General features: G+C 56.9%; 9 protein-coding genes across 9 annotated transcripts; 4 read left to right on the top strand and 5 right to left on the bottom strand.

Moving 5' to 3' along the window:
- Positions 1-279: 279 nt before the first annotated feature.
- Positions 280-782, bottom strand: ISF_08886 (hypothetical protein; the record flags this gene model as incomplete). Its single annotated transcript, XM_018852489.1, has 3 exons — positions 280-473; positions 539-650; positions 723-782. The coding sequence occupies 3 exons, from the start codon at positions 780-782 to the stop codon at positions 280-282; spliced, it is 366 nt and encodes a 121-aa protein (XP_018700325.1).
- Positions 783-1,460: 678 nt separating this feature from the next.
- ISF_08885 (membrane transporter) lies at positions 1,461-2,906 on the bottom strand (the record flags this gene model as incomplete). Its single annotated transcript, XM_018852488.1, has 1 exon — positions 1,461-2,906. The coding sequence occupies one exon, from the start codon at positions 2,904-2,906 to the stop codon at positions 1,461-1,463; it is 1,446 nt and encodes a 481-aa protein (XP_018700324.1).
- A 1,030-nt stretch (positions 2,907-3,936) lies between these two features.
- ISF_08884 (hypothetical protein) lies at positions 3,937-7,392 on the top strand (the record flags this gene model as incomplete). Its single annotated transcript, XM_018852487.1, has 1 exon — positions 3,937-7,392. One exon carries the CDS (start codon positions 3,937-3,939, stop codon positions 7,390-7,392), a length of 3,456 nt encoding a protein of 1,151 aa, XP_018700323.1.
- A 2,012-nt stretch (positions 7,393-9,404) lies between these two features.
- ISF_08883 (hypothetical protein) lies at positions 9,405-11,978 on the top strand (the record flags this gene model as incomplete). The annotated part of the gene is made up of 3 exons (XM_018852486.1): positions 9,405-10,916; positions 10,977-11,033; positions 11,085-11,978. 3 exons carry the CDS (start codon positions 9,405-9,407, stop codon positions 11,976-11,978), a joined length of 2,463 nt encoding a protein of 820 aa, XP_018700322.1.
- A 2,421-nt stretch (positions 11,979-14,399) lies between these two features.
- ISF_08882 (Glycosyl transferase, family 25) lies at positions 14,400-15,765 on the top strand (the record flags this gene model as incomplete). The annotated part of the gene is made up of 3 exons (XM_018852485.1): positions 14,400-14,618; positions 14,676-14,893; positions 14,970-15,765. The coding sequence occupies 3 exons, from the start codon at positions 14,400-14,402 to the stop codon at positions 15,763-15,765; spliced, it is 1,233 nt and encodes a 410-aa protein (XP_018700321.1).
- Positions 15,766-17,013: 1,248 nt separating this feature from the next.
- Positions 17,014-18,865, top strand: ISF_08881 (Cytidine deaminase-like protein; the record flags this gene model as incomplete). Its single annotated transcript, XM_018852484.1, has 3 exons — positions 17,014-17,739; positions 17,794-18,598; positions 18,651-18,865. The coding sequence occupies 3 exons, from the start codon at positions 17,014-17,016 to the stop codon at positions 18,863-18,865; spliced, it is 1,746 nt and encodes a 581-aa protein (XP_018700320.1).
- A 516-nt stretch (positions 18,866-19,381) lies between these two features.
- Positions 19,382-19,846, bottom strand: ISF_08880 (hypothetical protein; the record flags this gene model as incomplete). The annotated part of the gene is made up of 2 exons (XM_018852483.1): positions 19,382-19,560; positions 19,636-19,846. 2 exons carry the CDS (start codon positions 19,844-19,846, stop codon positions 19,382-19,384), a joined length of 390 nt encoding a protein of 129 aa, XP_018700319.1.
- Positions 19,847-21,006: 1,160 nt separating this feature from the next.
- ISF_08879 (hypothetical protein) lies at positions 21,007-21,995 on the bottom strand (the record flags this gene model as incomplete). The annotated part of the gene is made up of 2 exons (XM_018852482.1): positions 21,007-21,663; positions 21,756-21,995. 2 exons carry the CDS (start codon positions 21,993-21,995, stop codon positions 21,007-21,009), a joined length of 897 nt encoding a protein of 298 aa, XP_018700318.1.
- A 787-nt stretch (positions 21,996-22,782) lies between these two features.
- ISF_08878 (oligopeptide transporter) lies at positions 22,783-25,536 on the bottom strand (the record flags this gene model as incomplete). The annotated part of the gene is made up of 1 exon (XM_018852481.1): positions 22,783-25,536. One exon carries the CDS (start codon positions 25,534-25,536, stop codon positions 22,783-22,785), a length of 2,754 nt encoding a protein of 917 aa, XP_018700317.1.
- Positions 25,537-25,869: the final 333 nt, after the last annotated feature.

The following is a 25,869-nucleotide window of genomic DNA, read 5'->3' as shown; positions in this document are numbered from 1 at the left end:
GGCTTTGGTGGGGGATTTCAAGGCGGCCTGGTGGATAGAAAAGAGTCAACTGAGTTGTATGACTGTTTGGGATTGAGATACAATTGCTGAGAAATCTAACCAAATAATCCAAGTCATAATAAAGGCTTGATGTTTAGTAGGGGTGAGATCGTCAGCCGTGTAGAACACGCCACGCATCCCTGCAGCAGGCAGATCATGCGGGCTCGGGAATTAAGCAAGGAAGCAGAGCAATGATAGTATATTCCACTCTTTGTGCAGATATTTAGTGATGGAACGCGCCTAGTTGGCCTTGAAAGCGGCATAGGCCTGGAGCGCCGACACGAGGCCCGTCACCACAGAGTTGGCGGCCACGCCGTTGGCAGCGTAAAAGACGGAGCTGACGCCGAGGATGGCGCTGAAGAGACCAGCAATCGCCTTTTGGATCGGATCCTGAAGCACCTGAGGGTTCTTGGACCAGTAGTAGTTGAGGAGAGCTGTGTCGTCATGCGTTAGTCGCGATGCAGAAGAAGCCGCTTGGCGAAAGAGGGGGTGCCCTCACAGGCGATGAACAGAAAGCCGCTGCCCTGGTACCAGCCAGAGCGGGCACAGGTCTTTTGCTCGGCGGGAAGAGCCTTGATGGAGGAGTGCGATTGCCAGTCTCGGCCGTTGACCTATGATGGTGTTAATACCTGGTTGACAGCGTTGTCGATATCGAGGCGCGTCAGGGTCCGCCGTGGACATACAGTGTGGCCGAGAGAGGTCAGCAGCCAGGCACCAGCAGTAATCTCGAGAGCAGAAGGCATCATGAACGGATATGTGTCACAAAATTAAATCTATGAGTCGGTAAATGCAAGCTGCTTGAGTCTGCACTCCAGGTGTGTTGGGAGACGGCCAGGAGCAGGTATATGAAGCCCCAACAATCGGCCTCGGCTACCTGGGGCCTTATGGGTCCGTCGGTCACTGTATCACCGTAAAGGTGAGCCGAAACTCCGCCCCCGACGGCGTCAAGCAATAAACAGCAAATTTGGCAGTGTAATGATTCCTTTCGGGTTGAGCATTGCTGATTGACTTGACATATATTTCCATATTTAGTTGGCTTGGTAAACGATGGCTGGAGAACCATGTATCGCCGCCCAGCTGATGACGCGATCATGTACGAGCAGTAAGCATCCGGTGCCTACGGAATTCTTCTGTGTACTCCAACTGCGGAAAACACCACCCCTAATAATTATCAAAGTCCGCCACACGGGCCTGGAGTTCAGTAGTCTACGGGACTTTGATTCTCTATCTTTGTATGAAGAGGGCGACATTCACGTCATATCTAAGAGAAAGAACGAATAGTATACAAAAGATGAATCTCCAAAAGAGTGTCGAAACATGCAGATCCAAGCCCAAGTCTTGCGACTACGCCAGCGCAGCTCCGTCTAACCAACCGCCAGAAGCTAGCGAACTTCATACACAACCTGCTTTTCTCTTCCATCTTACACACTCTCACTCGTACTCTTCCCAACCAACCTCAAAACCAACCCTACCATCGCAGCAGCGACGCCCGCAGACGCAAGCGCCATCGTGTGGAAGCTGTACGCTTCACTGATCCAGCCGCCAGCCAGCGGACCAATCGCCAGCCCCGCAAAGAAGAACAACGAGTTGAGCCCGTGCAGCTGCGCATACGGCCCATGCTTGCCGAAGAACCCGGGATTCGTCAAGTGGTAGGATTCAATGGTGCTTCCGGCCTCGACGAAGCTGATGGGCCCCGTCATCGCCAGCGCAACGCCGTTGAGCGCCAGGACGGTGCAGAAGAACGGTAGCTTGGCAGCTTCAGGCAGTACTCCGAGCGACGGCAAGGACAAGAGGCCGATCGCAAGTGTCATGAGCAGGTATCCCGTCGTCGCCAGCGCTCTGGACCCGTATCTGTCTACCGCCCAGCCCGCTGGTCGGCCCAACCCAACAAAGGGCACCATCAAGCAGACGAATACCATGCCGACTTGGTTTGAGGAGAAGGAGAAGATGTTCGACAGCTCAATCGGCAACGTCGCGTCGATGACACCGAGAAAGACGCCCTGCACCAGGGAGATGACCATGGCCATGGACAGCCGCGGGTCGCGCATACAGTACAGCACCGGGAGGTTTTGCGCAAGCCAGCCTGCATTCTCCGGCAGACGAAAGTCAGCGCACTTTGTCTCGTCGCTCCGGACAAGCAAGGGCGATGTCTCGCTCACGTCGCCGAAGTCGCCTTGAGCAACGACACTCTCAACGGCCTCCGATGCTGCTGGGCTCTTGTCCACCTCGGGCACCACTTCATAACCGTCCATCTCCAGCTTGTCCAGCATCAGCAGCCGCATGGCTATGTCGACCAGCAGCACCGCTGCGCTGAGCGCAAAGATAGCCCCCATCCCGCCGCGGTCGTACAAGAAGCCGCCCAGCGCCGGCGCCACCAGCTCCCCCGCGGACACGAACGAGAATATGGCCCCCGTCACGCTTCCCAGCTCCGCCGATCCCACCAAGTCCTGGATCGTCGCGAAGCCGACCGCCCACACTATCGCGACCGAGAGGCCCTGCAGCAGCCGCGCCGCGATCAGCGCCGCCAGCGAGCGCCCCGCGCAGAGCAGCGCGGTGCTGGCGAGCAGCGCGGCCACGCCGACGAGGAACGGCGCCTTGCGCGCGCCGAGCCGGTCGGCGGCCCAGCCGACTGGCAGCGCGAAGAGCACCGAGGAGCCCGCGTAGGCGGCGAGCTGGCGCGCGGTGTGCGCCTGCACGGCGGAGGGTTCGGCGACGCCGAGGCGGTCGCGCAGCAGGAAGGGCATGACGGGCACGACGATGCCGTAGAGGAAGAGGTCGCTGAAGAGGCCGACGCCGACGGTGGCGATGACGAAGGCGCGCTTCGACCGCCAGCGGTAGCCCCGCGGCGGCGAGGGTCGTCGGGTCATGGTTGAGGTGAGAGTGAACTTGTACAGCAAGAGCGGTGCTGGTGCCTGGCAGTGAGTGCTGATTCAAGCACCCAAAGGATGAAGAAGAAAGGAAAGAGAAAAATGAAGAGAGATGATGCTTTAAAGTTTACATTAGGAGGAAATCTTGACTTTGGGCCCGTCGGCCCGGTGGCAAGATACGTCTGGGTGGCTAGCTGGCTGAGACAAGGAAATCACCAATTGACTTTCGTGCCCAGATACTCGGGCTTTTGCCGGGTTACACCGGACGAATTGCTTAACATTCTTGACGAATGCGGAAGCGTCCCGGGCCTTTCTTTTCTTTTTCGCCTCTCTCCGGCCCCTCCTCTTAATCAGATTTCAATTTACGCTTCAGCTAATGCAAGCAGCCACTACCATCACGAGGCCTGTCTGGCTCACCAATTTTTTTCTCTTCCGTCAAAATCAAGATTTATGTTTCAGCTGAGCCGTGTAAGACCCGATCCGATGTCTAATAATAAGCCCCGATGTGCTGGAATAAAATGATGCCGGGCTTGGGCAACAAAGCTACGACCGTGGTAGGCTTGAGTTTTCAATCGTACATCATGAATGCTGCGTTTAGGATACTGAGAGTACAACTTTGTTGCAAGAAAAAAGAGAAGGAAAGAAGTGAAAGTGGCCTACATGGTGAAGTGAGTGGCACTGCACATGAAGCTTCCTTCTCCTCAATTCGAGGCATATTGTTGAGAATAACATCTATCTCCTATTAACTAACTCTACAATTCCAATAGAAGTACATCGAGCGAGTCCAATATTTCTAAAGAACATCTAGTTTTTACCCACGTTACAATATTGATGCCTGAAACTGCGAAATATTTTCGGCCAGTTGTACAGGGTAGGCTGTCATCACGTGGATTGGCGTCGAAGCGTGTGTCCCATTAACGCGTTAGTCAAACACGTTAACCCTCCCACCACAATTCGACCGTGAAGATTCGCCCGCAGACTCTCACCCGCCAAACCACCCATCAAACTCCGACATGAAACCGAAAATCCAATGTCCTACGCCGTAGTGAAGCCCCAAGCCTCGTCGCCCGCCGGCGGTGCCGACGCTCCCCCCTCCACGGCGACCGTGTACGACTTCATCTGCCTGTTCACGCACGACCTGCGCCGCAAGCAGAAGCGCTGGCAGGACGGCAAGCTCAAGTACCACAGCTTCAACAAGAAGGTCGTCGTCTACGACGACCGCGGCCACCTCGTCGGCGACGCGCACTGGGACCAGGAGGGCGACCTGGCGCCCGGCGACGAGCTCTCGCTGGACCGCGGCATGGCGCTTGTCCAGGTCGAGGACTGCACGGGCGAGAAGCAGCAGGACCTGACCGACCTCCTGGACAAGAGGGCGCGGGAGGTGGAGAAGCGCCGACAGATTGCGGCGGCGAAGAGGCCGACCCCGCGAGGGAGTTTGCTGGCCGGTGGCGCGGGGCAGCCACAGCCGCAGCATCCACATCTCCCGCTGAGCTCCCTGGTGCAGAGCCCCGGACGCATCGGCCGCGCGGCCGTGCCGGCACACTCCCCGTTTGAGGCCCGCAGGCAGGGGCTGCACCGGAACCAGCCGCCGACCGCCGATTCACAGCCAACCGTCGCGGCGGCGACCAGGAAACGAAGGGCCAGCCCGTCGCCGCCGAGCAAGGCCGGGTTCGCGCGGAACCTGTTCGGTACGACGCTGAACCTGTCCTCGTGCCCGGGCCCGGAGCTGATGGCCGCCAGGGCGCGCGCGCTGCGGCAGAGGATGCTGTCCCAGGCCGCGGCCGATTCAACGCCCCAGGAGGAGGATGAGGCGGAGGGACAGGAGCCGGTGCAAAGCAGTCTGTTCTGCCCGCAGGATGAAGCGGAGAGTACGCCTTCGAGGCCGGCCAAGGAACGGCGTCTAAATCTGCAACCTGTGACGCGACACCCGATTGCTACGGCTCGGTCCGTGATGCGCGAGGCGGAGGAACTTGGAAATCGCAACGAGGCTGTGGAACTTAGTGATGAAGACACCAGTCGGAGGGAGACTGCTACGAAAAAGCATCGAAAGGAGGCTCGGAAACCGGAGCGTCAAACCAAGGCCTCGGATCCTACGACACAACACCTGGATGACGAGGAGGACCAAACACGGGACAAGTCTTCCAAAAAGCAGAGGAAGGAAATCTCTCAGTCTCATGAACTACAACAGACTGAAAACAAATCTCAGAGAAAAGAGCCGAGAAAGTCTACTACGAATCATCGTTCGCCCTTGCCAGATCCAATGCTTATTGACGAGTCTGATGAGGTTGAAGAAGTCCCACGTCCACGCGAAACGGCAAAGGAACCACTACGCAAGAATACAGTACGAGAAGAGCGAGCAAAGGAGCACCCTGCGCCTGCGCGAAAGGAAGCAAGACAGGACGAGCCGAGGACGACACTACGAATGCGATCGAGGCAAAGGAGGGGTCTGCTCATGCTGCAGCAGCCCAGCGCGCCGCTACAAAAACTACCAGCTCCGATGAAGGTTTCGGCTAATGATAGAGTCACTAAGACGCCGTCCCCAGAACCCATGGCTCCCTCACCACAGCAGATACGGTCGCCCTCTCTTGAACAAGAGGTGATAATACCTAGCTCAGCGCCGCCAGAAGAAGATACATCGGCGGCGGTGGTCCTAGTGGAACGAGAACCTGCTGCGGCGCCCATGGAATGTAGTAGCGACGATGACCTGCCCCAAGTAGCGCACCGACGCACTGGGAAGCGGAGGACGCACAGCCCACCTACAGAGTCGGACGTCTGCGAAGAAGCGCCGACGAACAAAAGGACGCAGCGGAAGAAGATGACAAAACGCACAATACACGACGGCAGCGGTAGTGAAGGGGCCGAAGAGCCGCAGCCACGAAAGAAACGGCCAGCCGTGAGGCCGAAAGCCCGTAACGAAGAGCCCGAGTCTGAGCACGCGGAGGACGAAGAGCTGCTTCCCCGAAGAAGACTACGAACTGCAAAGCGCGGCGCTTATACCGAAGAGCCCGGTTCTGAGCCTGAGGAGGACGACGAACGAGAAGAGGAGGAGGCTCCTCAGGTGCAGGGCCCACGGATCGCAAAGCTGTCACGCAAGGGCATTCGGAGCAGAGAGATCATCGGCTACGTCGGGCAGGCGGTGATTCCAGGCCCGTTTGCCTCGGCGGCGTTTCGACTCGGTGGTCTGCCTGTACCGATTGTCAGCAGGGAAGCATCGGACACATGTGCCAACGCCGACACAGCGCCAAAGTCAACGGGCATGTCACCAATTGTAGCAGCTACTGCGCCAGCTCCTGTACCAGTTTCTGCACCAGCTCCTGCACCAGTAGCAGCACCTGCACCCGCACCAACGCTGTCCACTGAAGAAGAGAAGCCAGTGGTCGAGGAGAGGCCAGTGATGGCGGAAAAACCAGTGGACCCGGAGAAATCAGCGGTCGAGGAGGAGGCAGTGGTCGAGGAGGAGGCAGTGGTCGAGGAGGAGGCAGTGGTCGAGGAGGAGGCAGTGGTCGAGGAGGAGGCAGTGGTCGAGGAGGAGGCAGTGGTCGAGGAGGAGGCAGTGGTCGAGGAGGAGGCAGTGGTCGAGGAGGAGGCAGTGGTCGAGGAGGAGGCAGTGGTCGAGGAGGAGGCAGTGGTCGAGGAGGAGGCAGTGGTCGAGGAGGAGGCAGTGGTCGAGGAGGAGGCAGTGGTCGAGGAGGAGGCAGTGGTCGAGGAGAAGGCAGTCGTCGAGCCACCCACAGCTGCAGAGGCCGCCATCACGGCCGTGGCCAGAGGGCCAGAGCCAGTACCACCTCGAACTATCGTCTCTGCGGTTTCGGAAACAGCCGAGGCCATTGCCTTCGAACCAATCCCTCGTCGAAATGTCACTCTAATAAGAGCATCACCACCTGTCGTGCGCACCAACAGCTCGAGCAACGCGATCGCAGCAGCCACCACCAGAAAGCCCAATGCGACGAAATTGGAGGCTCTGAGTGCTCCAGGAATTACCCTCGCAGAAATACCAGAGACATTGGGCGCGCCGCCACTACGTGTGGCATCTTCTGTGAACGAAAAGAGACCAGACATTGCAGAGGAGGAAAAACCGGTGACGGTGTTGCCGCCTACAGAAAGGTCGTTCAGCGCAGGCGGCGAGCTGAGCAGCGGCAGACCGCGCATCGCCAACCCCGCGTCGCGAGGCAAGAAGGCGGCACGGCGGGAGGACGCGGCGGGTCTGGCGCCGCAGGTCATTGTGCCATTCGAGCCCGTCCAGCCTGTCGTCGCGCGCGCGGTGACGATGCGGCCTAGCGGCACCGGTGGTAGGGGAAGGATCGCCGCGGCTGGTCCTTTGGCGCTGGGTCCCGTGGTGCCACCACCACCACCTGCTGTGCTGGCGGTCGCGACCAAGGCGGCCAGCAGTGCCCTGCTGCCTGGGTTTACGTCGGCGAGCGGTGGGACGTGGAGTCGACATGCGCATGATTTGCTGGGTATGAATCGGCCAGAGCGTGGGAGGTGATGTCGATTTTGCTGGGTTGCTTGATCGGGCCTGTATATACCTTAGTAGGGGTGACGTGGGCCGTCACGTTTGTCACGAATTTATGGTAATGGAATGAATCCAGATGTAAATCCTCCCATCTTTTCCTGCAATTTCATCCATCCCTTCATCGGCTGCGTCCTGGTTTGTCGTAGGCTGGTGCTGTTTTTAGTGTACTTCGCCCGCTGACAGCGGCTGGTGGGCGAACGCGGGGCGACCGGTCTAGACCCCATGTCACGTCACTTGCCCAACGTGGTTGATGGTTCGTTTTTCGTTTTCCTTCTCCCGGTTCTTGATTGGCGAGGAGTGCGAGACCTGGGTTTTGTCCGTTTTTAACCCGATTCGGAGCTGGCTGTATGCGGGGGGTGGTGTTTGTGCTGCATGTTCTGGGTTGGTGGGTGGGTGTAAGTCTGTCCGACGGGTTCATTTCATTCACATCTTTGAGAGGGAAGCCCTGCAAATTTCACTGGTATCGTAGGACATGCCACTGCGATAGTGTGTTGCCCCGGCTGAGGTCCATACAGGTTTTAGATGCCTGATGACGTGCAGGTTGAACGCATGTGGCCTGTATGGACAGCATCCGCTGCGGGCTCATAGCATAGCTGCGAGGTATTGTCCACCAGGAAAGGGGCGGTCGGGCTTATATCTGAAAACAGGAGGGACCCCTGGCTATATCGGAGAGTAATCTGGGGTTCTAACAGTTGCTACTTGATGTCTCGCCGTGGTGTTAGTGCAGGGTGGTGGGATACTTGGGGCGGGAAAGATAGAATCAGGCTGCGGGATGGCTGACAGCCACCACAACAGCCACCGGTGCGCCAGTGAGTTCGCCCGTTCTGTGTGGGAAAAAAGCAGGGAAGAGTTCCAGCAGAGGTTTCGTTGTGTACCTTCTTCTCTTGCACTATCACGACTGCGCACCAGCCTGACCAGTGGCATCTGGCACATAATGCGAGTCACATTTGGTAAGAGCCCAGCAGCCATCGGAACGCGCCCTGGCAGCTCATGCTGCTCAGCCTCAGACGGTCAAAACTGTGCAGGAGGCCATGATCCCTTGAACCCATCGACGACTTCCTATTCAGGCTCGCCGTTGAGTCACTCTCAGCAAGCTGATTTTCTTGGGGACGGCGTCCAGCCAATCATGGGTATTCGTTCTCGCCGAAGAGGCCAGGCGGGGCCAGGAAGTAGCGGGGTGCTGAAGACCAATCAAAGGCTCTGAATGCGAGATCCCTGCTGCATTGGACCGTCGTCATTGGTGGATGCCGCGGCGGACACCAGAATACGCTAAACCTAGCTAAGCACGCCGAAAGAGTCAGCCTCTCTGGAGTGGGCTCGCCAACTTTAAGCATTCGGATTGTATTGTTTTGCTGGTGTTACAGGCGTCCAGGTACTTGACAAAATGCCCTGCGAGATGCCTCGCAACACCCTGACATCCCCCCACGAGAAACCTGCGCTGCGCCATCTCCATCCCGCATTCTCGCTACTGAAATACCTGCATGACTCCCCTCGGCCTGCGCCTCAGGTTTCCCTCCTTCTTCTCTCTCTTTCCCTTCCCGTCTACACTTTCTCGCCCACTCTCCCTAATACCCCCAACTTCCGATCCGGATCTTCTTTAGCACTTCAGATCTCTGGCAGTAATTGCGTCTCGGCTACGCTTTACTCGATCTGACCACCAAAGCCTGACCACGTCTCGTCCAAGGCTTCCGCAGACTCTATATCCGAGTTGCGGCCATCTCCAACATCACCACCTAGTCTTGAGACCAATAGCCTCTCTTAGTAAAGACCATTTGCGACAATCGCATTGGCGTTTGGCTCAATACGACCCTCCACCTCTCTCTCGCTTTCTCGACTCCCAATCGTGAGTATCTTGCCCGCTGCCGTGCTGGCTCAGCTGGGGCTTACAAACAGAGCAGTTTGGCCTCAGCCTCTCTCGCCAGTCTCCTCCCAACCTCGCCAACCTGGACTACTTCCCAAACACGATATCCTTCCAATCATCGATCATGACGTCCTCCGGCCTTCCCCAGGGGTTCTCCATCTTCCAGCCTACCCTCGGCGACCCCCTTCAATTCTTCCCCGCCGTCGGCAGCCAAGAGCTCGATGAGCTAATACACGCCCATCTTGTCGGCCCTGCTTCGTCGCAGGAAAAGCGCACCACCCTGGCCCTCGACTTCCTCGACCACGCTCAGCGTACCGGCCAGACCTTCAAGTTCTACCCCGTCTACACTGTCGGTGCTTCGCCCGCCACCTCCGTCTCCTCCTTGAACACATCGCCCACCACTTCCTCCTGGGACTGGAACCAGACCTCCCGGACTGCGTCCATCTCCTCGCGGTCCTCGCAAAATCGCGTCTCCAAAGCCACGAGCCCTGCCTCGCGCGTGCGCGCCACCGACTTCGCCGGCCTCCCGGGCATGAAGATCATGACCAAGGATGGCCTCGACGTCACCAACTCGGCCTCTCGAGGTTCCAAGACCAAGGAGCAGCGTGACCATGCTCACCTCATGCGCATCATCAAGGCCTGCGACAGCTGCAAGCGCAAGAAGATTCGCTGCGACCCCAGCCACAAGAAGCGCGGCGCCGTGACTCCTGCAACCCCGGCTGCCGCGGCTGCCAAGGTCACTAAGAAAGCTCGCACACCCTCGCCATCGGCAGCGTCACAATCGATATCGCCGCCACAATCGGCCTCGTCACAATCAGTATCTCCGGAAGTCACATTGGAGGACTTCTCCAGCTTCTCCACCTGTCTCTTCGATACGAACCTCCCTTTCACCTTTGACACCCTCGACACCTTTGATTCCACGTTGGCTGCTCCCACCGACTTATGGGGCGAGTTTATCCAATACCCGCCCGTGGACCAGCCCGAAGACTACGATTTCTTTGCCGATCCCGAGAGCTTCCTCTCCTCACAATCCTCGGATGCGGACCTCTCGGCGGCTCGCATATCCATCCCGGCGTCTTCCCCTCGTTCAGGAGCGCCTCCTGGCCGTGGCCCGGATGCTGGAAGTTCAGAGTATTATGCGGGCCTGCTCGACGGAGCGGACATGGTGGCATCGCTGTCGCAATCGGCCCAGCTGCCGTACGACCTGCAGGATTCCGCCGGAGACTACACCGACTTCAACTTGTACTCGCCTCGATCCACCTTCTCCGAGGATGAGCGCATGCTGGACATTGGCTCCTCGTCTTCCGGCCTGTCAACGCAGGGCATGCCGTCACCAGTTGATTCACCTCGACGACCACCCAACCCTGGATCCCCAGACCTCGGCACAGACATTGCCAACGCTGGCGATGTGGCTACTCAGCCTCCTTTTACCAGGGCTGAGGAAACCGAACCGTCGGAGCGCACCGATGTCCAGGACGCAATCGCAGATGGCACCGCCCGTGCGATTAGCGTACTGAGTCGTTCCGACGTGGTTATGCGCACGAACGAGCAAGGACAATTGATCATTTGTTGTCCCCCCGGCACTGTGGTCGTCAACAGCAATGGCCAGCGATCTACCGACTCTGGCTTAATGAACGTGAGTCCAAACCCACCCCTGATGCATGTAGCCAATCCTCAGCGACTGACTTTTTGGAAGGTGTCTACTGTCTATGACTCTAGCAGCTCGTCATTGGGTATACCACCTGAACTAAGTGTACGTCTCATCTACTCTACGCATCAACCGGCAGCGACTAACCCCTCGAAGGAATCTGCAGTTGCATCTGTATCTGCCAGGTCGGGCGATGTAGACTCAGTTGTGTCTACATGGCTCGATCACCAGCCTCTAGTAGCTAGAAACATGGCTACAGAGCATGGCAGTCTCGACCGCTCAGACGACCGAGCGTCCCCGCTTGACCTGGCGATTGCCGCTCCAACCAGGAGCAGCCCAACACAGGTTATTGATGCAGCGGAAGATGCCCAGTCGTCATCCTCGCTGGTCCAAGGCAACCTGAATTTGCCACAGACCTCTTCAAACGAGTCGGAGGACAGCTACGACATTTCTACCGGTGCCCCGTCAAACCCCGTCCCCTTGGAGAACACGCTGCGACTACGCTCTGCTGGTGGCAATAATGGCCTCGAAGCAAGCAGCAATTCCATCAGACTTTCAAACCCACAAATTTTGCGCTTTGATGCTAATGACGGCTACATCGCTAATGAATCTGGCTCCCTGCTCTCGTCCTGCCTTCCAGGTGGACCAGCTGCAGCATCGGCACTGCCGGTTAGTGGCCAAGAATCATTCTCGATTACCAACGACTTTGAATCCTCGGATCTTGGCAATACGCCATCTAAATCGGATGATAGCCACCGATCCGTCGACTTGTCCCAGCATCAGAGCACAACACAGACTGCCGCCTCGACCGTTCCGCAGCGTTACGCCGCCGCCGGCGTCGGAAGGTCGCTGCAGGACTGTGATGCTCAGAATAGCGTCAGCACGGCCGATCTGGCTGCGCTGATGCAAGCTGCCCTGACCCGCACGCTGCTTGTTGCTGCCTATGCACAACTCGCCGCGAGCGCGTCCGCGTCTACGGATATCATCTGTAGCAGGGCCCTCAGCGCACACTCATACACGCCACTTGCGTGTGTGCCCGCTGTCTGCTGAAAATTTGGTGAAGTACTTTAGGCGGTACCAATGCAAGGGTGCCGCAACCTCCCATACGAATGCCGGCCTGCTTGCCGTCACGTGCATGGCAAGCGCGCCGATTACCTTGACCAGGTGCCCCGGCCCGGTCAAAGGCCCCTTCCCCCGGGCGCTCCTCACTCCCAGCCGCGCTTCTACCTGTCGGTCAGGGTGCAGTCAGAAGTGGGTGAGGCTGTGGTGGTGGATGTGTCTGCTGCGGCGAGGACTTTCTTCATTTTCTTTTCTTTCTGTACTCAAAAAGCTACTACGACTGTTTTCATGACGACGTCATTTCTTTTCTCCATGTATCATTAGCATTCACCATGGCGGGTTAGCGGACTACAGGCCAAGCAGGCCTTGCTTTCTAATTGAATTTAAGAAAGGGACCTGATCCCATAGATTTCTAAATATTGCTCCTCCGTTTATGCTATGTGTGTGTGTGTGTGCGTGTGTGCTATTGGGCTTGTATCACCGACAGGGGGTTCTTTACTTGCGTTTCCTTTTTTTTTCTTGTGTAGTTTGTGATCGAGGGAAACTGCATCAAGTGCTACGTAAACGGGTGTGACGGCCGCCGCCGATGAGGAGGCCGGGAAGGTATCACGGAACTTGGTGCGAGGTGGGAGAAGCGAGGGGGGGACCTCGCTCAGTTTGTTCCCTGTGGCACTGGAAAGAAGAATGCAAACCTGCTCATGCACAAATGGAGCGGGCCTTGCTTGCATAAAAGTAAATCAAGTATAAGCACCTTGATAGATTAAACAATAGTCGTGTCGTTGACCTCGGCAGGCCCTCTCTCATACCAAATTTGTGGTGGCGGAAGCGGTATACGCGTCGCTGCGCCTACGGCATTATCTTACCATGGGCAGTCACCAAGTCCTTGGGAATTTGGCAAGTGCTGAGCCATGAATTTGCATTGCTTTCCTCAAGAGAGCCAAGAGAGAGGCGAATTGCAGCAAACGGAAGATTAACCTCTCTGCGCCGTGGAGTTGCCGCCCGTCAGCAGCTAACTCTGGTGATGAAAGCTCTCAGGAACTGGCTTTCACATTCTCTCTTTTTTTTTTCTGAACGTTATTTTTTTTTTACGCGCACCACTTTGAGCCCCTAAGGGCAAATGAAAAGATATCCGCAGTCGCCAAGTTTCTGGCTTGGCGATCGGCAAATGGTCAGGCACACCAGCAGATCATGTTGCCGACAGGGAAAAATGGGAACGAGGAGTGAGGAGCATTCGAGGCGGTGGTTTGCACAGTAGACCCAGCACAGGTTCACCAACGCGCCACCTGTCCACGTGTCTCCTTTGTGTAAACCTTTTTTTGAGGGACTTTGCCCTAACAAGTCTGCCTTGAGTGAGTCCGCCCATGTGGCCGCGGAGTTTGTGTTGGATGGTATCAACTAATGCGGCACTAGTCGTGGGCTATAGGCGAAGGGTAACCCTTGAAGGGGCGGGCTGATCGCGTGCAACAGGTGACAACTTGTCAAGCCTCACTAGTAACCAGCAGTACTGTAATGGCGATAGGTTCTTGGCCTCGGGTGATAAGCTATAGAGAATCTGACCAAAAAAAAACAGCAGCGCGCCTCTCGTATTTATATAAATAGGCTTTCATCCGGCTTGCTGGTTCCGGCGAGCTGTCAACTGGGCTGATGTGTGGTGTGGCCCTACCAACTAGTTATGTATGTTACTGGCTAGTTCCAGATTGAGTTGGCTGTCACGTAATTCGGCTCATTCCGGTGGATTGTACAAACCAACTAGGTAAGTTAGTTACCAGCTATTAAGCTACTGTTTGCCGTGCAAGGCTGGGGCTTGTCAAGTGTCATCCCGTCTTATTATTAGTCTTATTAGCATTAGCCCCGCCAACAGCCCTTTCTACCTGCGGCTGCAATATTCGTATAGCTGCTTGGGGCTGGGTCTATTGGATAGCCGCCCTGAAATAATACCCTTTTATACGGATGAGAAAAATGGAGATGCATTATTAGGTGGAGGCTTAGCTTTCTTTCTTTCTTTGGTTATTTTACTTGATAATGGCCGCCCTTCTCCAGATGAGACAGGTCTGGAATGCGGCGCATCGTTTTCGGGCGCGTCAATTGTTCGTGTAATTCGCCACGACAATGACGCGCAACTTTTCGCAAACGGCAGCCATATTATTATAACCACAACTCTTGGTGCCTTGGTTCCTCGTCTCGACCTTGACAATCATCAGCCCGGCCAGCCTTATCCTGTTCCTTGCGCCACCAAAGCCCTATGCTGGAGCACAGCTGAAAGCAGCTGGGTCTTGAAGCGCAGCCGGACTTTTAGTACCCCTTTGGTTCAAACCCATACTTTCGGCACCCGTCGCAATCGAGAGAGGAAAATTTCATCCCTTTTTTTTCCAACTTCCCACCCAATGCACACGACTCTTCATTGCATAGACAATGTATGAAAACAAAGGGACCGGCTTCCACGGCCGCGGTGGCAGCAGGGGCTACATGGCGACGTTGAAGAGGAAGCCTTTTTTGGTGCTGCTGGCGGCAGTCAGCCTGCTGTTCCTGTTGTACCAGCGGCAGCACTTCATCAACCCTCTGCCGGGGGGTGCCATGTATGGGAGAAAGGTCAGCGGACTGCTCGACGATATCAATAATAGCACACTTGGGGTGAGTATTTCCTGCTGTACTCGTTAACAACTTCCGCTAATCGCCATCTTTCTTTAGTTTGAGCGAATCTTTGTCATGGGATTGCCCGACCGCACAGACAGACGCGACCAGATGGTTCTACAGGCCGGCCTCAGCAACATCGCCATTGAGTTCATTGACAGCGTCCGCGGAGGCGACATCAACCCCAAGGCCATCCCAGCCGCAGCTGAGGAAGGCGAGAAACTCAGCCCGGGTGCATATGGCTGCTGGCGAGGACACATGAATGCGCTCCAAGAGTAAGCCGTCAACACATCCGAATCGAAAACTTGCCTGTCGTGTGCACCCCAAGCTTACACATGACCCCCCTGACAGGATCGTCCGACGCAACATTACCAGCGCCCTCGTCCTGGAGGATGACTCCGACTGGGACGTGCGCATCCGATCCCTCCTCATCGATACCGCGCTCGCCACGCGCGCCCTCACCCAGCCGCTGCAGGGCACCGGCCGCGGCACCCCGGCGCGCTACGCCGACCCCACGTACCCCGAGCCCTCCGGCTCCGTCGAGGCGCGCGAGTTCTCCATCGACGCCCTGCCCGCCACCGCCGAGCCGCGCGTGTCCCCCTACGGCGACGAGTGGGAGATGCTGTGGCTGGGCCACTGCGGCGTCAGCTGGCCCGTGCTCGCCAGCGACGACCTGCCCTTTGGCCGCGTATTCCGCTACAACGACACGAGCGTGCCCGGCTCCGGCCTGTACTCGCTGTCCAACCCGTACCTGCTCAAGGACGAGTACCCGAAGCACACGCGGGCCTTTCACCACGTCGAGGACGGCGTGTGCTCGCTCGGCTACGCGGTGACGCAAAAGGGCGCGCGGGGGCTGTTGCGGGAGCTGGCGCTGCGCGGCGTCAGCGACCCGCTCGACTTCCAGCTGCGGCACTACTGCAAGGGCATGAAGGGCCGCCGCAAGCACAAGTGCATCGCGGCGCAGCCGCCGCTGTTCAGCCACCACAGGGGCGTCGGCCTGGTCAGCGCGGGCAGCAACATCGACGAGCACGGCGAGGGCTACCGCAGCGAGGCTAAGACGGACATGGTCCGCTGGAGCGTGGCGCTCAACGCGGACAAGATCATGGATGGCAAGGAGGATTACCTGGACGGGTTCCCGGATGAGTAGAGAGGCGGCGTTCTTTTTTTTTTTCCGGAGTTGATGAAGAATGGGCAGTATTAATCTTAAAATCCAGAGCATTTCAATTTCATACAGTTTTCTTTGTCGGCTTACATAATACGGTTGCATGGCGCGGCCTTCTACTAACAACTTGGCTGGGCTGCAGTTTTTCTTTGGGGGCCGGCGCGCTTTCTCGCCTTTCCCTTGTGCTGTGCTGTGCCTTGTAACTCGCCAGGCAGAGGAAACAAGAGAACGTTGGTGCTAAAACATCTAGGCGCCATTTGTGCTTGACCTTTCCTTTTCCTTGCACTTCCTGCATCCTGCGGTACAACCCGGCCGCGCGACACCGAAACCAATTTACGAGGCGGACGAGAACGAGATTGGTAGGTAGGACGGCATTGGCGTACCGACCGCCTTTTATTTATTCTTTTACTATTTTTTTTTCTTGTGTCTCTCGCTCCAAGTTTTTTGGTACCCACGGGATCTCTCGTCTGGGCACTTCCTTATAAGCGACCTTCCCATCCTTCTTCATCTCCCCTGACCCTTTTTTTCTTCGACCCCATCAAACTTGCATCTTTGCGGACAAGGGTTTTTTCGACAGCAACAGCCCGCCAAGAAGAAAAAGACTTGTCACCCACACCCGTTCAGAGCGGCTTTTGGGTGTATTTCTTTTCTTTACCGGTCTATTCTACTAGACTTTATTCTGTCTCATTTTTGTTTCATTTTTGGCAACCTGCACTTGGGCCGCAACTGGACCATTAATACCTCTGCTGTAAGTTTATCCTCGTTTCCACTATTAACTTTTCGTCCTCTTTGACCGCGCCTAGTGCTCTCATCATCTCTACTTTCATCGCCTTTGGATTATTCACTTTGGCATTTGCTGTGTGATTGCTTTTGGACGGCCGTCAGAGGGCGCACAAGCACGTCACTGTGGCGTTGTTAGTGAAGCAAGGCAAAACAGAGGTAGCGCCCAATCACTGTCATCGTGAGGCACGATTCCCCTCATTTGCCTCTATCACGGAAAATTCGGCGCACGATTTTCTCTTGATTAATCCTTCTTCTGCTCTTTGGATACTCCCAAACAGGTCAAGCGATAGTGCTGAAAGAATTTGCGATTCAAACTGAGCCAAGCAAACGCGGCAGCTTCAGACGTCTTTGGACATATCCCCAAACTGTTTGCAAGAAGTCAAACCGCAAGGGACTTTGATCCATTCTATTCGCTTTCATCGTTCATTCACAGCTTGCACAGCCACAGCCATGACAAGCCTCAAGTCGGTGAAAGGTGGCTTACGCAGCTCCTTCCACAACATGGTGCGGCGGCTCCTGCGCAAACCGACGCCAGCTGGTGACGGGTCTGGTGGTTCCTCGCCAGCTGGCAGCCAACAGCTTGACGGCCCCTTCCAAACCCATCTCGGCACTCCTACAAACGCCGCTTCGTCTGAAAAGGACCTCCTCTCACCACCTTCACTTAACCACCTCACCAATCCTGCTCCTACTAGTAGCAACCACAACGACGACTGGTCTCAGTCTCTGAACGGCGACTTTTCAGATATTGTGAAGTCTCATGCTCACGACGACGAGGCTGCCATCCTGAGAAACGCGATATCTACTGCACACGATACCCAAGAAAACGACTATTTAACAGCAACCACACACGATTCTACCATGGCTCCCGCTCGGCCTTTGACAGAGCATACGCGCTCTACCCAAAGGGCGCCCTCAAATTCCTCGCAAATCCCACTCAGAGAGGAAAACAAAGAAAACGTACCCCCCGAGAAGCTCGCGGATTCGCTGACCACCCTCAAGATTGTCGACTCGCCTCAAAAGGGCGACGCAGTCAAGACGGTAGAGGCCTCGGCGGAACAGGAGCCCGCCCAAGAAATTGAGGAGCAGCCGGAAATCGACTATAGCTTTCTCAACGACCCCGTTATTGCCGCTGAACGCGCCCAGCATCTGCGATTTATCGGCGAGGCTCTGGATATGGTAAGCCATCCACCAAGCTTCACTCCCACAATCAGAGCAACATTAACATGCTAGGCCCGCCTCGCCCTTAAAATCAACGAAACCCCTGTCGGCTGCGTCTTGGTGCACGATGGCAAGGTCATTGCCAGAGGGATGAACGCCACCAATGTCACCCGCAACGGAACTCGCCACGCAGAGTACATGGCCCTCGCCGCCTTGTTTTCCTACCCGAACAAGGAAGGCCCTCGTACCGTCCGCCTCAAGCCCAAGCAGCTTACGGATAAGGAGGAGTTAGATAAAGCGGCTCGTCTTGCGGCGAGCGAGGAGGAAAAGGCAGCTCGGCAGGCGGCTGGCGAGGCAGATAGCCCGTCGGAGACGGAAATGCTCGACGCCATCTCAGAAACGCTGTCCACTGATGTGGCGCCCCACGAAGGCAACGAAGACGGCAAAAAGGGACACCTTTATCCCTATGGACAAAAGATGCTCGACGTCGAGCGCGTCGACCGGTCCATCGTCTCTGAGAGCGTGCTCTACGTCACTGTAGAGCCCTGCATTATGTGTGCCTCGCTTTTGCGTCAGTTGAAGATCAGGAAGGTCTACTTTGGCGCTGTCAATGACAAGTTTGGAGGCACCGGCGGCGTATTCAGCTTGCACGCCAACTCGCTGCCTGTTAGGGAGGACGGCCAGACGGCGAGCGCGCACCCCATTGCGAAACCCATCCAACTTCCTGATGGCACTGGGGGGAGCTTGGGTGTGTCATTTCCCCCCGGCGGCGGTGATGGAGGAAACGTCGATCCGGGATACGAGATTGAAGGTGGATGGGGCCGTGACGATGCCGTTGCCTTGCTGCGGCGGTTCTATGTACAGGAAAATGGACGAGGTAAGCTGATGCATGCCCTGGTATTAGTAGTCAGCATTGCTAACAGTCATAGCCCCTGTACCCCGGAAAAAAGAGGGCCGAGCAGCGCGTCTGGCTGCCATTATGGGACAGGACGGCGTTGATGGCGACGCCGATGATGAGACAGTCACCCCTAGTGAGGGTGCCGACACGAATGGCGCGGGCGAGGACGTCCGCAAACCAAGTAGCGAATCAAGCTTTGATGAGGCGCAACTGGACGGCGACGGGGACGATCTTTACGAGGCTTGATTGTTGTTGCTTGTGCTTGGTTTTGGTTTTGGCATGGCGAGGCACTGTAAAATACTGATTTCCTAGAGGAACCTACACAATGCTGTATATTCAATATTTAATGTTATACTTTTCGAGCGTCGGCAAATGGAGCAAGACGCGCTACTCTTGTGCAGGCTCTTTATTCGGGACAGCCGACTAAATGTATGGCATTCAGTCATACACCCGTCCAGTCTGAATGATCTGCGGTCGTGGCTTGCATGACAATGTAAGGCTGTGGCGTCGGGGGCGCTGCCAAGCGGCTGTTGCAGCATAATGAGGCTGATATGATTACCATACTACCACAATGCAGGGATCCTTTAGAGGTCGATGATCTCTTGATGCTTTAGATAAAATTGCGCGCTCTATGAGTGTTGTGCCTAGATGCTATCTAACCAGAATGGCAGCTCCAAGAGTACTCATGAGCCGTATGACCTGCCAAGACGCTCGGTCCCAAGCACCGAATCCACTCCGAATCCATTCCCAATCCCGAATGATTTACAGGTTCACGTCCAGCTTGCAGCCCGTCTCGCGTTCCATGGCGATGAAGGCGTCCCAGAAGGTCTTCTTGTACTGCTCGTAGCCGATCGGTCCGCGGCCGTAGCTGACGTCGCTGATGGCCTTGTCGCCGTCCACCCAGCACGCGGGGTTGGAAATGGTGACGAAAGATCCGTACTCTGTGAACGTGCTGTGTTAGTTCTGGCCGGGGGGGAGGGAAGCGGAGAGGGAGGAAGAAGGAAGGAAGGACGCACTCCAGTAAAAGTCGCACCAGCGGTCCTTGGTGTTGCCGTCGCCCCAGATGCGCACGCGGTAGCGCGAGTTGCCGTACTCGACCCAGTTGGAGTCCCACTGGCCGTGGATGGTGCAGTCGCGGGCTTGGACGTCGGAGGCGGGGGAGGAGGGGGAGGGCGCGGCGAGGGCGACGAGGGGGAGGGCGAGGATGGTGGGCAGGGAAAACTTCATGGTGGCGGTGGTGAGCTTTGGAAGATGGAGGTTGGTAGTTTGAAGGGAGTTCTAAGTTGTGTGGGAGATGATGGATGAGTGGCAGGATAAGGTGTTTATATAGTTGGATGTGTTGACGAGCTGACGATGTCGTCGTGTCAGACGCATCTCCGACTTGGGAGCGTAGACTCAGCTGGCATGCAGGACCCCGGAATAAACGAGGTGCCTGTCCAGGCTCGTTGAGTTTCTCTCAACGAGGCCGCGAGCCTCATCATCGAAACAAACCAAGACACAGACGCGGAGCCATACAGGATGCTCGACGCCGACATGCGTCAGGGACTGACCCCGGGAAGCACGACGAGCCAAGACAGATGGGCCCTGGCAGCGCGTGCAAGTGCCGTCCATACATGCCTGGATCGGGCAAGGCCCGCAGCCTGACTGGCTTGGGGTGAGACAGCGAGTATGAAAGGGCAAGGTAAACGAGGCTCTGCGAGGTGGTATTAGAGTTGAGGATAAGGCTGCATTGTGGGTATGGACCCTGACGGCCCTGGGGGGGTGGCGGCGATCGGGGCTTGACTGGGAAAAGTGCCGGGCTGGGCGTTTTTCAGCCCGGCAGAGTCCTCGTTCAAAGGTACAATATCACTGGTGAATGAAAGTTTGGAAAGCTGTCGGGTTGTGTTGGGGGATTATCGGGCTGTCGGGGACGAGGGAGGCTGGGTTGAGGACGAGACGGAAGAATGCTGGCATGGGCTTGTCATTAGTTACAACGCTGTACGGGCTGACAGCATAGGTCTTTACTTACGGGGAAGACAATTTTTTTTTAAAAAAAAAAAACAAAGGCGAGAAGCGGAAGATTAGAGTGTAAGCTCACACGCAACAAAGGCAGGCGCCGACAGAGACGCAAAAGATGCTGCATTATTTAATAGTGTCAGCGGTCACTATACAAGCAGGTTTCAATTTAATTTCAGGCACTCCATATCTTAGCAGACTCGTGCTTACCAACCTTTGCGAGATATAGTCAAGCCAGTTGTATTAAATGACATTGCAATATATTGCATCCATGGTGAATATTCTCATGTCAGGAGTGACAGTGTACAAACAGTGCAAACAAACGGTGCACACATCCATCCCGGTTGGCTCACCTGTGCCAACCTTTCTCCCCCTCCTCTCCTCCTCTTCGCTCAGAGCTGTCGCGCCACAAACCGCATCATGTAATACCTCTTGCCGCTCTCCAGCACGCTCGTCGGCACCAGCCTTTCCTCCCTCATCTCCACCTCCCAGGTCGTCCCCGTCGCCTCGCCAATCTCCCTCCACATCGCCCTGAACGACTCCGCGCCGTGCACGTACAAGTCCATCCCCAACCAGCTCTTCCTCTCGTACTCTTCACCGCCCACCTGTCCGCCCACCACCAGCCCCTTCCTACTCTTATCCAACAACCCGACCAAGCGCTTGCCGATGGCCACGCCCTGCGCGTGGTCAAATAGGTGAAAGAACAGCGAGGCGCTCACGATGCTACTTTTGCCCTGCAGCTGCCGCTCCAGCTCGTCCGCGGCAGGGTCGAGGATGTCGGCGGCAACGAACGTGGACGGCGGGAGGCGGTGGGCGTCGCGGAAGAGGAGGTGGCCGAGGGCGGCGAAGGACAGGTCCAGGTCGGTGGCGTGCAGGTTGGTGGCGGGCGCGCCGTCGAGGAGCAAGCGGCGGAGCTCCTGGCCGAAGCAGCAGCCGACCTCGAGGTAGTGCTCGCCGGAGGAGAGGCGACGGAGGATCTCGGGGTAGCAGGGCGTCTTGCTGATCTCGATGTCGAGGAACTTGACCATGCCGATGCACGGGTAGACGAACTACAGACGGGGGTCAGCAAGCTAGCCGTCGAGGGACGAGATGGGGGAGGGGGGGAGGGGGGGAGGAGTTGGTCTTACAATGGAAATCGCACGTTCTCGCTTTGGAAGGGATGGTTAGTAGCTTGCACCGGAAGAGAGGGCTTGCGGGGGGACGGGGAGCTCACAATGTCTTTGACGTGCTGCACCACGTCGCCCTGCGCGACGCCGCTGTACGTCTCGAGGATCTCGCGGGCCTCGGGGTTGACGTCGTCAAAGTCGACGTACCAGTCCTGCTTCTTGGCGTCTTCGATGATCTGGGGGTCCTGCGGCGGGCGCATCTGGAGGGCGTCCATCGTGTCGTCTGGGTGTAATACGTGTCTTTGTAGAGAGCCTCGCCGGTCTCTTGCCAAGCACGGAGGGCAGAGGAGTGAACGTGAAAGCTGATGAACCGAATGGTCGCATTCCATTTCCGCATCGGACCCTGCGCCGCCCCTTATATCCTCTCCTCCACCGTCCATCATCCCTGCTAGACACCGCCGTTTCGACCGGCCGGAACTTCGGAGTCGTATCAGTCAAATCTAGGCTGTGCCGAATTCCCACGGAGCCTCTCTCTGCGTGCGGAGAGGCTGGTCCGAGCGAGCAACACTGTCCCTGCTTCGTCACATTTTCACGGAGCAGGGTCGCATCGCGGTGACGCTACTCGACGCTATGCTGTTGTTGGCTTTGTTCCTCCGCGGCGGACGAGGACGCGGACGAGGTCGTTATCCGGGGGATAAAAATGGAGTTTCACCCTGCAAGCCCGCGGATCTAACAGATCTGCATCGTACAAGGCTGAGTGCAAGCCCGCGCAGCATTGTGTGCAGAAATGGGCTATGGCAGAGACGGGCCCGCGGAAGGCTGAGCTGAGATGTCCGGTCCCCACGGAGGAACCATGACTGACACGGACTTGGCACACGAGGAAAGCTGGAAAGTAAAAGATAATTACTGGGTATATTGTCATCATGAGGATAGTCTCCAGGACTTGAACTATAAACACTGCCGCCAGACCGCTATAAACATTTGGCCACACGACATAAACACCTGACCACCATTCACTTCACAACCGAACTCAACTTCTGCAACCTCACTCCACCATCTCTCTTAGTTCCACTTCGACGGACCAAAGGTGCCATTCAAAGTAAGCAGCGAAGACTGTGCACCCTCCAGGCCACGGCCGTCAATGGTGTTGCCGACAATGTCGGTTCCCCACCAGTGAATGTCCTTGGGGTGGTACTGCACGGCGAAGAAGATGATGATGCCGCAAAAGGCGACCGCGCCAGTCATGCCCGCGGAGAGCAGGTAGTTGTACTTCTCCCACCAGCCAGTCTTGTACCGTCTGAGATAGTACATGAAGGCCGCCGAGACGTACACTCCGCCGGTAAAGTACGACAGGTTGTTGGGCGCCCAGAAGAGGAAGCCGTTCATGATCAGCGAGGGGTGGATGTGCTTGAGGAGAGCCAGCGGCTTGAAGATGACCAGGTTGAGCGGCGTGTAGATGGCACCGGGGAGGGCGTTCTTGGCGGCGTTGCGGATGTGGCTGCCGAAGCGCTTGCCCGTCCACCAAAAGATGGCCAGTAGGAAGCCGAGCAGGAAGCAGTACTTGAGGGCTGGATAGATCTGCGAGAAGATACGAGCAGGTCCGATGGCACCCCAGACCACGGAGGCAGAGAAGTAGACTCGGGAGCCGTTGGCGCAGTTGAACTTGGACTCTTGGTTGGGGTCGCAGATGTGGGGGATCTGGGTATCGGCAAACTGAACAACGGCGTACGCGATGAAGCTGCACACAAAAGCGCTGAGAACCTGGCCGCGGTACATGGCGCGGGGAGGTAGCTTGGCGTAGAAGCCCATCTTCTGGTCCGAGATGTAGTTGTCGGCTTGACCGTTGATGTTGTAGCCAAATGCCTTGACGAACATGAGGGCTTCAGGGTGGCCAGGAAGGGCATATCCAACAATCAACTCAGTGACGACATTCAGTCCCTCGGTTGTACCGGAAATAGCGTACAAGTAGGACATGGGCACAAGGAAAACCAGGTTCAGGCCGATGACGAAGAAGATGGTCCAGACGGGCGTGTCAAGCTGGGGCCACTGGGTCAGGATGATGATGGAGAAGATGAAGGAGATGAGGGCAATGATCAGGAACCACCAATCAGGGACCTCGGGGTACTTGCGGACCAGGTTGGTCAGAGGGTTGTCAAATCCATCATAGATGGAGGTCTCGGTCTGGGAGATGCCGTAGATGTGGCGAGCGCTGTCGCCAACACGGCCGCGGGCCAGAGAGCCAACCGACTTGCCGATTCCGCTGAAGAAACTCGTAGTGACGCCAGCAATGGACGCGCACATCGACTTGGTGGCGCGCCAGAGAGGACGCCAGGCATCCAGAAAGATGAAGACGAACGTCAGAGGGTAGAAGGCGAAGAAGGCTCCGTAGAGAACCAGGTTTCCGGCGCTGTAGAAGGCAGGAGAGTACTCTTCATAGGCAGTCTGGTTAAGAGTGCCAGTTCCAGGGACGACGACGCGGGTAATGTTGTAGGGAGCACCAGTGTTGTCAAAGATGCCAGAGTCGTTGATTGGGAGGTATGCCGACCACCGGACGTTGCTCCAGTAGAGGCCGACAATGCAGAGACCTCCAATGATGGTGCCGATGTACTGCTGGATGGTGACGAAGAAGGGAAAGACCAGCGGCTGCGAGTAGACGGACATGTAGTTCCAGTCAAAGGTCGGGATCGGGTTGAAGCCGAGACCGGCCTGGGAGCCCGTGATGATGTTGAGGTTAAAGTGACGGGGCGCGATCCAGGTCATCCAGGCAAAGGTGCTGAGGGCCGGGAACAGATAGCCGGGGAGCCAGAAGTAGACAAACATGGCGGCGAAGACGATGAAGAAGAACTTGTAGCGGGAGATGGACCAGCCGTGGATGGTCTCGCGCTTCTCCGGGACCAGCAGGGCGCGATTGAGGGCGAGGGTGGGCAGGACGCTGGGCCAGATGGCCTCGACGGGATAGATGACGAAGCGGCGGAGGAGGCCGGAGAAGCCGAGGCCCATCATCTGGGTGGCGAGCAGCAGCAGGATGCTATACGCGGGCGTCAGCCACTTGTCGCCGTAGTAGACGGTCTGGGTCTGGATGTTCCAGAAGCAGTAGGCCGAGGTCGAGCCGACGTTGATCATGATGGTGGCCAGCATCTGCTCCTTGTAGGACCAGGCGCCCGGGTTGAGCGAGACGCGGGAGCCGCGCCAGGTGAAGCCCCAGTCGGGCAGGATGTATTGGAAGAGGATGCCGCATGGGTAGAGCAGGATCTGGGCGACGGCCGACGACAGGATGATCTGCGGGTAGCGCGAGTTGAAGAGGGAGTTTGTGAACTGCGAGATGACGGCCCAGCAGAGGCCGAGGAAGACGGCACGAGGGGTCTCGCAGGGCATATCCTCGTCGTCGGTCGGCGTGGTGATGGCCCGGACCTCGGGATACGGCGAGAAGAACTTATTGACGGCCGTCTCCGTTTTGAGCTCCGTCTCCCACTCCTCGGGCGTCTGGCCGTCCGCGGGACCGGCGATCAGCTGGGCGAAGTGGGTGCGCGTCGTCTCGCTGAAGTTGTAGTCGTACTTGTGGTATTCCAGCATGTCGGACAGGATCTGGCGACACTCCTCGACGCTGAGCACCTCGATCTTGGTCATGACCTGCTCGATGTCGTCCATGGGCGCCAGGCCGTCGGCGCCATCGCCGCGCTTCTCGGCAAGGTGGTGCACCTCGGCGTCGACGGCAGCATGATGGGCGGCGATCCCGGCCTTTTCATCCGCAGTGGTGAGAGTAGGAGGGCCGTCATTGACGGGGTCCTCGTGGGCGTAGGGCGTACGCTCAGACATTGTCAAGGATGTCCTTGCTCGGAAGTCTTCAATTCAAGGAAGAAGTCTTCAAGGAACCCGTCCGAGACAGGAAGATAGGAGATGAACAGGCACAAGGGAATAGGTCAGGATGAGAAGTGTGTCGGGGGATGGGGGATTATGGATTATTATACCAGCAGACACATTCCGGGGATAATAATAGTTGATGCTACCTACTCCCACCATCTGTGCCTTTCCATACTCGATACAAACCCCCCCATCTCCGTGCCGGTGCCATCCAGCTGACGGAAGGCGCAACATGCCGACTGGAGATCTTTTGGCAGGAGGCTTGGGGACTTGGACGTTGGGGAGGGG

Source organism: Cordyceps fumosorosea (assembly GCF_001636725.1).
Source record: "Cordyceps fumosorosea ARSEF 2679 chromosome Unknown scaffold_37, whole genome shotgun sequence".
In the NCBI taxonomy this organism is placed as follows: Eukaryota; Fungi; Ascomycota; class Sordariomycetes; order Hypocreales; family Cordycipitaceae; genus Cordyceps; species Cordyceps fumosorosea.
The sequence above is the reverse complement of the archived record's forward strand: the minus strand, read 5'-3'. Positions and strand labels throughout refer to the sequence as shown.